The following is a 12,243-nucleotide window of genomic DNA, read 5'->3' as shown; positions in this document are numbered from 1 at the left end:
TATGTTTTATCAAATTTTATTTTATAAATTTTGGATCTTTTATCTTTACAGCATTGGAGAGACTTGCAATGCTGTTATATCTTATATTGAGAATTCTGCTATGTACAGAGAGGATATTAGACCAGTGCTAGTAGGAGTCTATCAAAATATGAAAAGCCAGCTCAGTCAGATGAAGCTTCAGACAGGTAATTATAAAAAAGAAGATGTAGTATGATTGACAATGAGACAACTCTCCACAAGAGACCAAATGACACAGAAATTAACAGCTTATGACCTTCAACAATAAGCAAAGCTCATATGGAATAGTCAGCTATAAAAAGCCCTAAAATGACAAATGTAAAACAACTCAAATGTGAAAACTAACAGGCTAATTTCTAACCAAATAACTGAATGAAAGACAAACAAGTTCCACAGACTATATTCCTTATTGTTGTCTTACAGTTTATAGAATTGTGTTTAGGAAACAGAATTTAACCATTACTGAAGACTTACTCCACATAAAAGATGAAAAATAAGTTATAAAATCTATCCATAATTTTGATTCAGATGTATTTATATATATTGATAATTTTATGTTTCAGCTATAGAAGAAATGATTTGTGGTGAACCAGTAAATTCAACAGTCTTCATAAAGAGATTAATATCATCAAACATAACAACATTCCTTACACAGGTAATACACTACTATATAAAAAAAAATTTAAAAAAAGTACTATCTGACATTTTTTGTATATTCTTATTATTTTAGAAGTTGATTGATAATAAATTAGAATTTTATAACTTTCCCCTGTCATATGCTATAATTTCATAAACCTCCTTCCTAATAAAGTAAATGGATGTCTTTAAAACACTTTCGTAAAAGATTAATATGTAGAATGATGCTCTTACATTTCTTTTGATAGAAGTCCATATTGTTAATTTATGAAAATGAATTAATGTCAGGCACTAACTTTGACCTAAATTATACAACAAATCAAATAATGCATTTTCTTTTAAATAGGTATTGAATCCTACAATGGATGTCTCTGGGAAGTTCCAGTGCAATGAGATGGTAGATCTGTTCAACAAATTAGCAGGTCAGATGAATGAATCTATTTATAGCATGATGACTGGTAACCATATGGAAAAATGTGGAGATAACTTCTACCAGTCCTTTATGATGTTTATTGAGGATTCATCATCGTAAGTTCTGGTAGACTATTTAAAAAAAAAACAATTACTGCCAGGTTTATGAGGTAATATTTCATATATGGTGAGAAAAGCCATTTTAAGAAGAATGGCAGACATTCACCAATCCAAGATCGATAACCTTGTCTTCTGAGCTTGATTTTGATAGTAATTCCATTTGTGTTGTTATAAAATTAAGAATGAAAATGGGGAATGTGTCAAAGAGACAACAACCTGACCATATAAAAAACAACAGCAAAAGGTCACCAACAGGTCTTCAATGTAGCGAGAAATTCCCGCACCCGGAGGTGTCCTTCAGCTGGCCTCTACATTATACATGTTATACACTTAATATAAAGGATGTTCAAGACATGTTAATAAGAGAGAAAAAAAATCAGCAAGACTACAGAACATCACTTTCTGTTCAAATTTATTGTAATGAAGATGTCTAGCTATTTCTGGAATTAGTTTTTCAATGCTTTAATCACATCAATGAAAATGTAAATTTGTAAATTATTTAAGGTCCTTCCAACTGATTCAAGAAATTATGAAGATGCTGTCAGATCCATCTTTACAAGGACTTATGGGTAACCAGGACCTACTAGGTATTGCACAATTCTTTCTCAATGCATACAGTCAGCAACAAGATGGTAAGATATTAAGAAATAACTTTTTTCCTCAATTCATCCTCATTTAGAGACACAAGTTTTGCCCTTTTATATTATATATTTTTTTTTATGTTAATGCTATTTACACTATTCATAATTTTATTTAAATTTTATATGGCCACAGGTATTCATAATCACCCAAAAAAAATCTTCCCATTTTAACCATTTAATAGTTGATTTATCTAGTAAAAATTTTGATATTTGTATGCATTCTGCTTTTTTACTGTTTCACCTTGACATTGTAGTGAACATGACAAAGGTCAATTGGTCTCTGGTGTCTTAATGGTAGTAACATCACATCTTCATATTTTTGTATGAATACAAATATCAAATTATTTGATCATGGTCTTTTGTCTTTTTCAGTATCTTTGAAGTTCATGAATATCCTTACTTCCCCTGGAGATTTCAGTGCAATCTTACAGCAGACAATGTCATTGGCTCCAGAGATGATCAATACTTTAATGCAATCTACATTAAATACAAATGCAGTAAGTATGAATAAAAGGAAGAGCAGTATATTATTATGCTTATTCAGTCGGCTATGGGATATCACAATTGCAACTGCTAAAATCGTTAACAAAATTGCAATTTGAATTCTTTGCCCAACAAACTGATCAAATATTTTTAAAAATGACTTCAGTGAAAGGTTGTTTATAGTTATAATGAAGTGAGTGCAGTGGAATAAAAAGTAAAACTTACCATCCAGTTCCAGTTAGTTGATGTCTATGTCATGAATTTCAAACATAATGACTTAATATAATATGAGTCACTGGTTTAAAAACGTCTAACTTTGATAGAAAACTTCTATCCTAAATATATTTGATAAAATAATAGTTCAAAACAGTGTTTCATAGCTCAATAAAAAATCAAAAAAAAATCAGAAATAATTCAAATTTTCTTTATCAATTTTTATGCCTAAACAAAATTGTTAACCTTTGCAGACATCTTTATCCAATGTATCATCCTCTGACCTTCAGAAGATTTTGTGTAACTCAACAGCATTGGACCAGTACTTAACAGTACCATCCTTTAGTAACATTACGACCTCTGACCTTACTAAAGCACTATGTAATAATGCTACAGAAGTTATAGCCAGCGTTGCCAGAGGACTTCTTGATGTAAATCTCCTAAATATGTTGGTAGGTACTTATTTATTAGTATCTAGATGCATGGTACTTGTTGTCAGTTTTAATGAACTTGGAATTAGTTTCAATGCTTTTGTCCACAATGAAATAAATACTTACGGTGGTACCCAACACTTTCACTAAAATTAATTTGGCTCGTTTAATTTTCATAAAATTTTGACAAAGTATTTAATTTGACCCTTTGACAAAAGTATAAAAAATTCTGAAAATTTGAACCAACCATTTTATCAGAAAAAATACACTGGTTATATAGCAGTTTGACAAACACTAATTTTGATCATTGAGAAGCTTAATATTCCCTTAACAACACAATGTTATTTAAACGTTTAGCTGATTTTACAGAGTTATCTCCCTGTAGTGTTAGGTAACACCTTAAATAAGAAAGTGAATCATTTATCTGGATTGAACTTCATTATGAACGCTCAAAACTATATAATAGGTAAAACACTTTTATTTATTTAAACAGACTTTTTTAGTTTAGTTGATAAGCAAATATTAACGGACCATTTTGCAAAAAAAATTATTGATTTTTTCCCTTTGGTCAATTGTTAAATTTTCAAAAATATTAAGACAATAAAAAATATCAAAGACAAAATGTCTAGCTTAAGGATAAAAAAGAAGGCACTTGAAAATTTTTGATTTATTGGACATGTCAAAGAGCAGTGTAATATACAATTACCAAAAGGATATATTCAAACTCATAAGTTGAATGACAAAAGATAAAAAAACAACTAGGAGACGAAATTGGTTAACAAAAAACAACATAAAACACCATAAAGACAGAACAATTCAAATGAAGAAAATAAACACATCATAGATACCAGGGTTAATTTTGTATTTAGGCCAGACACACGTTTCATCTACAAAAGACTCATCAGTGACGCTAAAATTTCAAAAAGTTAAAAAGGCCAAATAAAAGTACTGAGTTGAAGATCATTGAGGATGGATCTTATTATGTTGCCTTTTTTTTTTTTTAGAATACAGCAAATGCAACAGACTTAACATGGTGGACAGTAACATTGGGACATCTTGGCGATGTTATTGGACAACTGAATTCTTTGTCTTCGTTACCTTCCCTTGATTTTACCAAGATGGATTTTGACAACCTGCAGGCAGACTTGTTGCTTTATATGCAGAAATTTTTGTTTGATAATGGTCCAGAAGCAATAGCTAGAAGGTAAGTCAGAAGCCAAAAATATAATATTTCAATTAATGTTTCAGCTTGTCTCCCTTTTTGTCCAACAGAATGTTTATAATTTCTGTTTTCTTTTGGGTTTTTTTCTGTCTTTCTGTAGTTGCTTCTATTTTTGAATATTTATTTTTAAGGTAAAAAATTACTCATTCCCAAAGAGCATATCACAAATGCACTAAAATACAGAAAAATGAACAACAATTTGAACAAAATGACACCTTTTTCATCATAATTGTATGTCTCTGATAGCAGTATCAGTAGTATATAGTGTGATGGAATTGTCTGTCAACATTTCTTGGTTCATTGAATTTGCCCTTAAAAGAAGTAAAATAGTTGATGTAGATTTTAAGTGGTACCTAACACTTCAGGGAGATAACTCTGTAAAATCAGCTTAATGTTTTAATTATGTAATGTTGTTAAGGGAATATTGAGCTTCTCAATTATCAAAATTAGTGTTTGCCAAACTGCTATATAACCACTGTAATTTTGCTGATAAAATGATTGGTTCAAACTTTTTGAATTTTTTATATTTGTGTCAAAGGGCCAAAGTAAGTTCTTTGTCCAAATTTTATGAAAATTAACAAAAATTTATTTTAGTGAAGGTGTTTGGTACCACCTTAAAAAAAAAATATTTTGGTATTTGTATTAATCTGTTATTTTTATTTTTGCAGTTTGAATGTCTTGATAGAAGATTTTGCCAGATTAGATCCAACTGTTTTGACAGATCCAATTGTCAAAGACATACAGGCTATTACACTAGGGTTGACCTCTTTAAAGGTTATCAGGAACTTTATCCCACCTAATGGTAAATATTTCACTATTTCAATACAAGTCATTAACCTTTTTAGCTTTATATGGACATATTGTTACTAATTTGTATAATAATTAGTTAAGTCCAGAAGGGTTTGCAAGGAAAAAAATACATATAGATTCTACCACTGCATCGAATTTGATATGATAGTTATCCACTCTCGACAGTTAAATTTTCAAATTTAAAACGCAAATTTAACTGTCAAGAGTGGATAAATATTGTATTACACGAGATTTGGTGGTGGAATCTGTTTCTCTATTGATTTTCAAACAATATGCAGGCAAACTTATTCCTTCTTTGTGACTGATCTGCAAAGACATGTGTTTTTTCGATGTGATGTCATCAGGCATGGTCGTCTTTTTTCGTGCCATCACAATAGGAAATTCAGAAGAAAACAAAAAAATTCGATGCCATAATCAGATTTTAACCAATGAAGAACTGAGATAAAAGGAACCACATGTTGATTAAATTGTTTTATACAATGGGTGCAGAAAGGGATAAATTGACAAAGAATTAGATAAATGTATATATGCAACTTATCCCCCATTATCTAAAACTCCAAATATCACCAAAGGATACACCAAAATCATTTGTATCAGTAATTCAAAATGGCAAGCATAGTTCCTTTAACTATGATTTTTTTTATTAAAATCCCTGTTTGTTGTTTGTCAAGTTCAGACTAAGTGAATGGTCAAAACATAAGATCTGACCCAATGTCTACTTTATACATGGATTCAGTAAGTGAAGGTATATGATTAAAAAAAAATAGGGGATGTCCATTCCAAAAGATAAACATCTCTGTATTGGTGATGTGATGGCATTTTGGTATTTATTAATTGATTGCTTAACATTTTCAGTTCTTTATGGTCAATGTCTTGTTGGAAAAGGAACTTCAGTATTTTAAAATATGTCAATAACAAATTAGCTAAAAATGAAGAAAAATTAAAAAGAGATTCAAACTTGAAATTGAAATATGTAGCCATCATTTAGGTAGAAGGTTCAAATGCTGTACAATTTCTTTTGACAGTACTGATCAGAGATGTTGTAAAAGACAGAGATCAATTCAAGAACTACATGACCCAGAAGTTGAACTTGTCATCTGATGTAGCAGACGCCATACTCAGCAGTACTATTAAATATGCTTCTGTGAGTTTGTGATTTGACTTTTGATTAAAATTTTACAAAGAAATCCTTTATAGCTGATACATGTTAAATTTAGTTAACATCTAAAATCTTGACACAGTTTTATTTGTGTTGATGTTAATTGAATATATAATGAACAATTGCTGGTGATGATTTTCAAAATAGTGTTATTTTTCTAAAGTGAAAAAACATGGCCTCACTAAGGTTTTTTTTTTTAAATATGGTGAAAAATTCTTTCACTTCGTTGAATTGAAAACAATTTGCAGTTATGAATATTAGTTAGCCATTGACAAAACTGCTGTTGATAATTTTAGTCTTCTCTGGGATTCATTCATTTATGCTTAAAAACATTTTGCAGTCATGCTTTATTTTCAATGATATTTTTACAGCTATTAGGATACAATGAGAAAGATATACAAGGTATGCTGTGTAATGCCACCAGACTTGAGACAGTCGTCAGTCTACCAAAATCATCTAATGTGACATCAACTCATCTTGTTGAATCCCTTTGTTCCTTGTCGGAAGAGAAAGCTATCAACCTAACTATGTCATTACTGATGGAGCTTGATATTGGTGAAATGGTTGAAATGGTAAGCATTTGATTTTATACTGTGGGTTTATTTATTTATTGTTGGTAGCCATTTTTCTGGAGTGAAAAAAAATTTGGATATAAAATTTCGTGGTTTTCCAATGTCCATTTAAAACTTTCAGTGGCAATATATACTTTATTCAACATCAATGCCAAGCTACTCCTACCAACAGTATCCATGAAAACTGGAATCCAATAAATTTACTTGCATCTACAGAGATTATTACTGCTTGATAAGTGACTGTATACATGTTAATTTTATATTGTTTGAATATGAGTCTAGACCTAGAGAAACTATTGTAGAAAGTGGATGAAAAAAAATATTTGATTAACCGTCTTGACTTAAGTTTAGCCTAAAACTTGGAGAACATATTAGAAAATTTTAATCTTGAATTTTCCAATATTCTGATTTGCACTCAATTAGACTTTGCAGTATCATTAGACATGTTTTAAATAATCATGGAAACAATAATTTTTACTTTATTCTGAATTTACTCATGTCAACTGAATTATTATTTCAGTATGTGTCATCTGGAATAGATACTCTCCTCCAATCATTAAACAAATCTCAAGATGAGATAAAGGATGCAGTAAAAAAATTAACGTCTGCTCAGGAGGACTTCCAATTGGCGGCTGATTCTTTCAAGGCCAGTACAGAGAGACTTAATTTGAGTATATTCCTAGAGCCAGAATATTTAACAGGTTTGTATTTATTTATTTAGTTTAATGCTACTATCTATATATAGTCTCTGTTAATGTAGGCTGATCTTATAGGTGACATACCACCAATTACTCCCTCAAATTTAGAACGTATGTGAAAGTAGGCCTACTCAGACAAAAAATAGTTCATTTGATGTCATTGTCCACCTAAACTAACCAACAAATTTGCAGAAATGAAACTTTTGTTGAAAAAAATTAAAATATATTAAGACCATTTTGAGCCAAATTTTACCTGTCTAGGAGTTTGCATTTAAAATTGAGGATTAATGCGCTCCATGGTATACTAATTTAAGATTTCCAGAAAACCATACAAATATCTTACAAAGTCTGGTACTAATTATATGACTGCAAAAAAATTTGGGGACTGTATTATGCTATTATCATTTTGACTTTGTCTTCAAAGACATTTGGTATCCAGACAATAACTTCAGTTTAAGTGAATGGAAGAAATTTAAGCAAAAGGTTCAATACTATAAAAGGAAGGTTTGGAATGTGTTTGGGGGTGATGGTCCGAAATAATTGGTATCAAGCTTATTGTGTCCATATTTGCCCCACTGTTCAGGTTTGGACCTTTGCGGTCGTATCTAGCTGCACTCGAAGAAGCAATTTGTTTATCTTCATCTCAAGGTCCCAAATCAAGTCCATTATTTCATTTCACAATTTATTCTGCCAAATAACTGCATTTCGTTTTAGAATTGAGTAGACATTTTCAGTACCTGCCCTTTACCCAATCCCCTGGTTTTGAATCATTAGTTGTGCTATGTCAAATCAGATTTGTTTATAAAGGTTCTAATTTGAGCTACTGAAAAAAATATATTTCAATTGTTTTTCAATTTTTGTTAGGTTCACAAGGTCAACAGACCCTAGGAGATCTTTTATGTGGTTATGAAACTTCCCGTATTGAATCATCAGCAGCAGGAGATGACTTAAGTGGAGCATCGTCTCAGTTGAGTGGAGTTACAAAAATGGTGGCGAGACAAGAAAGTGAACTGTCTGAGATGCCAGGTAGGATAAAAAAAGCTATAGAAATAATAGACCTGTATAATTACGCCATGCTTTATTAATCATGTAGTATATAAAGATGGGGAGTGCATCCATCGGTCTTTCAGTTTGTTTGTTTTTTCCTTCTGTCAATCTTTTGTATCCGCAACTGCTCCTGCACTGTTGAACAGAATTTTCACATGGTGCACATATGCAATATCTGTTCTGTTTTAATTGCTGCAATTTTATTTTACAGTGAAATACATTGGATGTTGATCTATTTTTTTTTTAATATATATATTTTTTGTTACTGCTGTTAAATTTGACTGTCATTTAAATGGCAAGCTAAAGAATAATATTTTCTTTTTTCAGAAACCTGCAAGAATATATATGATTTGATCAAGGGAATGGATAATGGACCTGTACTGTGGGAATATTTGAAACCATTGTTGTGGGGCAAGATATTGTATACCCCTGATACACCAGAAGGGAGACTGATTGCTGAGAAGGTGAGTGGGTCATATCTGAGGCCTATGGTTAGATCTGTATAGAAAGAAGAGAAAAAGGCATTTCTGATAAATTGGATTTTTTTTTTTTTGATCTTTTGAAATTCTTCATTTAAAAAAAAAAGATCTTTATGGAAGAGTAAAAGAGAATTTTGTTCAAAACTGCACATTTACTTTTTGTTGAAACTCTTTTTTATGGGGTAAGATAGTATGAACTTAGCACAGAAAGAATTTAATACAGAAAACCGAATATCTGACATCACCAATCTTTATAGTAAGTATACAAAAATCACAGAGGACAACAACAAGTACTGTCATATGGATAGGATCTAGGATAAAGAAAAAACTGCAGGACGGAAATAACTAAAAACAAACAAGTGTTAACGTTGTTCACCATGTTGTCACAGGCAGATTTCACAAAATTTCAACTAAAATATTTGTTTATTTTTTGATAATAAGTACAAATGAGAGTTATCAAGATTTCTTTCCAGGTCTACAATTCGTCATTCAAAGGCTTAGCTGATGTTCAGAGAATCGCTAAGAGTTGGGCCATGGGAACAGAAAATCTGGTCAATATGTTAAAAGATGATAATATGAAAACAAAACTAGAGGTAAAATTAAATGAATAGCTATATTTAATTTTTGATGAAATCTCTTCCTCAAAATCACATTTCATTACAAATATTTGAGAATTTAATTTTTTCTTGTTAATTTGCTAAAAATGTACTTCATTACCTGCTCCATTTTTTTAAGTCAATACTTGGCAAAACAGAGTGAATGATAATGTAGTCTGGCAACTGAATGTTAGTTTCTTTGACTTCATAGATTTCTGTCTTCTTTTTTTTCAGACATTGCCTGATTTTTTTATTTTGCCAAGTTGATTATATGAATGAGGTCAATCAGCGTTAATAATGTCATTAGACGATCAGTTTTTGCTGTGACATAACAACGTTAGCATGTGACATATGAAATGTATAGAAAAAAGGACAAATTTAAAAGCAGTCTATATAATAATATCAATTTAGCCTGGCAACTGAACATCTTAATTTTCTCCTTAACTTCATTCATGTTTTCTTTTATCAGTAATTAACATGGCAATTCAATGATTGATACTGTAACCTGGCAACTAAACATAATAATTTTCTTGGATTTTTGAAATTTTTTTTTTTTTTAGTCAATGCTTGGTAATTTAGTGATAGACAATGTGATGTCCACATTATTTGGTGTATCTGGCAAGGACTTTATGGACGGATTCTATTCTATAAACTCTGTAAACACGTCTCAGTTGGATGCCATGTCATCTGTAGCCACACTGGTACATAAATACATGAGCTGCATTGTCACTGACAGATTTGAGGGAACCAGTACAGAACAACAACTAGAAATAAGAGCGGCAGAATTAAATGTCAAGAAACAATTTCTCGCAGGTAAAATATAGTAGAAGTATACATGTAACAATCATATGGTTTTCTAGTACTAGGCATAGATGGCTATTTTAGACTAACAAAAAGTAACAAAAAAAAAATATTGAACTCCAAGGAAAAAGTCAAAATGGAAAGTCCCTTAACAAATGGCAAAATCAAAAGCTTTTAAAATTAACACTGCAAACGAATAGAAAACAACTGTTATATTCCGGACTTGCTACAGGCATTTCTTTATGGAGAAAATGGAGGATTTAACCTAGCTTACTTTTTATTATTATAATGTCTGATATCTTGATGAGTTTTTTATCCCACAAAATGCTGTGAGATATCCAAATGGAGATAGATTCATTTACAAGATCATTTGATTAGAGCTTAACATTCAAGCATCAAACTAACTTTCAACCAATTACTGGCACAGCAAAGATTTAACGGCCTCTTTCAAGGTTTAAACCATAAGGAAACCCTGATGTAAAAATAGTACTGCATACAGTTTTGGATTTTTACTTAAGAGATATTTTTTGGATATTTCAGGATTAGTTTTTGATAACCTTGGAAATGGAGGAGGGAGAAAGAAAAGGGCAGCAACTGCATCACTGCCACAACATGTTTCTTACAAAATCAGAATGGATATAGATAATGTTATGTACACAAGAAATATAAAAGAACAGTAAGCTCTGACATATTTAACTTTCTGTATTCGTTGATTGGTGCATATCTAACAAATTTTATAATATTACTCCAATTTTTATGAACAAACAACAAAAATAACCATTTTTTTATCAATTTGAATTAAAGTGACACTTTGAACAAAGGATTGATTTCATTTTCACTAATTCAAAATTAAGGCAGATATGATTCTTAGTGGGTTACCATTTAAGAACATTTTAAAATTTTAGCATATCCAATTAGTGGCTTTTTAATTTTTTCAATATATTAATTTTGAAAGAAATATCAGCTTTTGCATAAAACTGATGACTTGGCTTACTCCTATTGCTTGATGTTTTTTTTATTTTGCAGGTATTGGCATCCAAAACCAGAGGATGATTTCTTCACAGAATTACGATATCTACGTGGATTTTTACAAATTCAGGATATTTTAGACAGAAGTATAATAAGTCTGCAGACAGGAGCAGAGGTGAACAGTTCAATATACATGCAACAATTCCCAACTACTTGCTACAGAAAAGATAAGTAAGTTTTAAGTTCAGACCTGTAATTTTTTGACTGAATAATGCTGACTCATTACCATATGCACAAGTTATATTGATTAGCTTCAAAGATATAAGAAGATGTGGTATGAGTGCCATTGAGACAACTCTCCATCCAAGTCATAATTTGTAAAAGTTAATAATTATAGGTCAAAGTATGGTCTTTAACATGTAGCCGTGGCTCACCCTGTACAGCAAGCTATAAAGGGCCTCAAAAATGACTATTGTTAAACCATTAAAACAGGAAAACCAACAGTCTAATCTATATGATAAAAAAATGAAAAGAGAAACACTCATGAACCACATCAACAAAAGACAACTACTGAAACATTGGATTCCTGTCTTAGGACATGCGCAAACAAATGCAGCGTGTTTTAATATTTTGATATGCACCAACCTTCACCCTTATCTGAAACAATAGTGTAACATCACAACATAATAAGGCACTTTAAAATATCAATTGAAATGGCCTAACTCAATCAAAAGACATATTAACACAGGTGAACATACACTGAACAAATAAATTTGATATAGGACACAATGAAAATACAAAATCAATTAAATAAGAGGTTAGATGTTAAACAATTTAAATAAAAACAACAGAACCTTGAACAAAATGCCGCCAATGAATAATGACAAAAATATTTAAAATATATTATACAACATTAGTGAACAATAATCAAATTTAA

The 12,243-nt window shown here is 30.7% G+C and overlaps 1 protein-coding gene across 1 annotated transcript in view; it reads left to right on the top strand.

Moving 5' to 3' along the window:
- LOC134726332 (uncharacterized) overlaps positions 1-12,243 on the top strand; it is a 98,834-nt gene that overhangs the window by 49,857 nt on the left and 36,734 nt on the right. Inside the window, exons 53-69 of the mRNA XM_063590732.1 lie at positions 52-185; positions 582-673; positions 1,001-1,182; positions 1,690-1,817; positions 2,199-2,323; positions 2,777-2,974; positions 3,958-4,157; positions 4,844-4,977; positions 6,011-6,129; positions 6,516-6,716; positions 7,237-7,417; positions 8,279-8,440; positions 8,789-8,925; positions 9,414-9,533; positions 10,097-10,349; positions 10,878-11,013; positions 11,364-11,537. Coding sequence (XP_063446802.1) covers positions 52-185; positions 582-673; positions 1,001-1,182; positions 1,690-1,817; positions 2,199-2,323; positions 2,777-2,974; positions 3,958-4,157; positions 4,844-4,977; positions 6,011-6,129; positions 6,516-6,716; positions 7,237-7,417; positions 8,279-8,440; positions 8,789-8,925; positions 9,414-9,533; positions 10,097-10,349; positions 10,878-11,013; positions 11,364-11,537 — 2,676 coding nt within the window. The remainder of the gene's footprint in view (positions 1-51; positions 186-581; positions 674-1,000; positions 1,183-1,689; positions 1,818-2,198; positions 2,324-2,776; positions 2,975-3,957; positions 4,158-4,843; positions 4,978-6,010; positions 6,130-6,515; positions 6,717-7,236; positions 7,418-8,278; positions 8,441-8,788; positions 8,926-9,413; positions 9,534-10,096; positions 10,350-10,877; positions 11,014-11,363; positions 11,538-12,243) is intronic.

The sequence above is a fragment of the Mytilus trossulus genome, chromosome 7, assembly GCF_036588685.1.
Source record: "Mytilus trossulus isolate FHL-02 chromosome 7, PNRI_Mtr1.1.1.hap1, whole genome shotgun sequence".
Classification (NCBI taxonomy): domain Eukaryota; kingdom Metazoa; phylum Mollusca; class Bivalvia; order Mytilida; family Mytilidae; genus Mytilus; species Mytilus trossulus.
The sequence above is the reverse complement of the archived record's forward strand: the minus strand, read 5'-3'. Positions and strand labels throughout refer to the sequence as shown.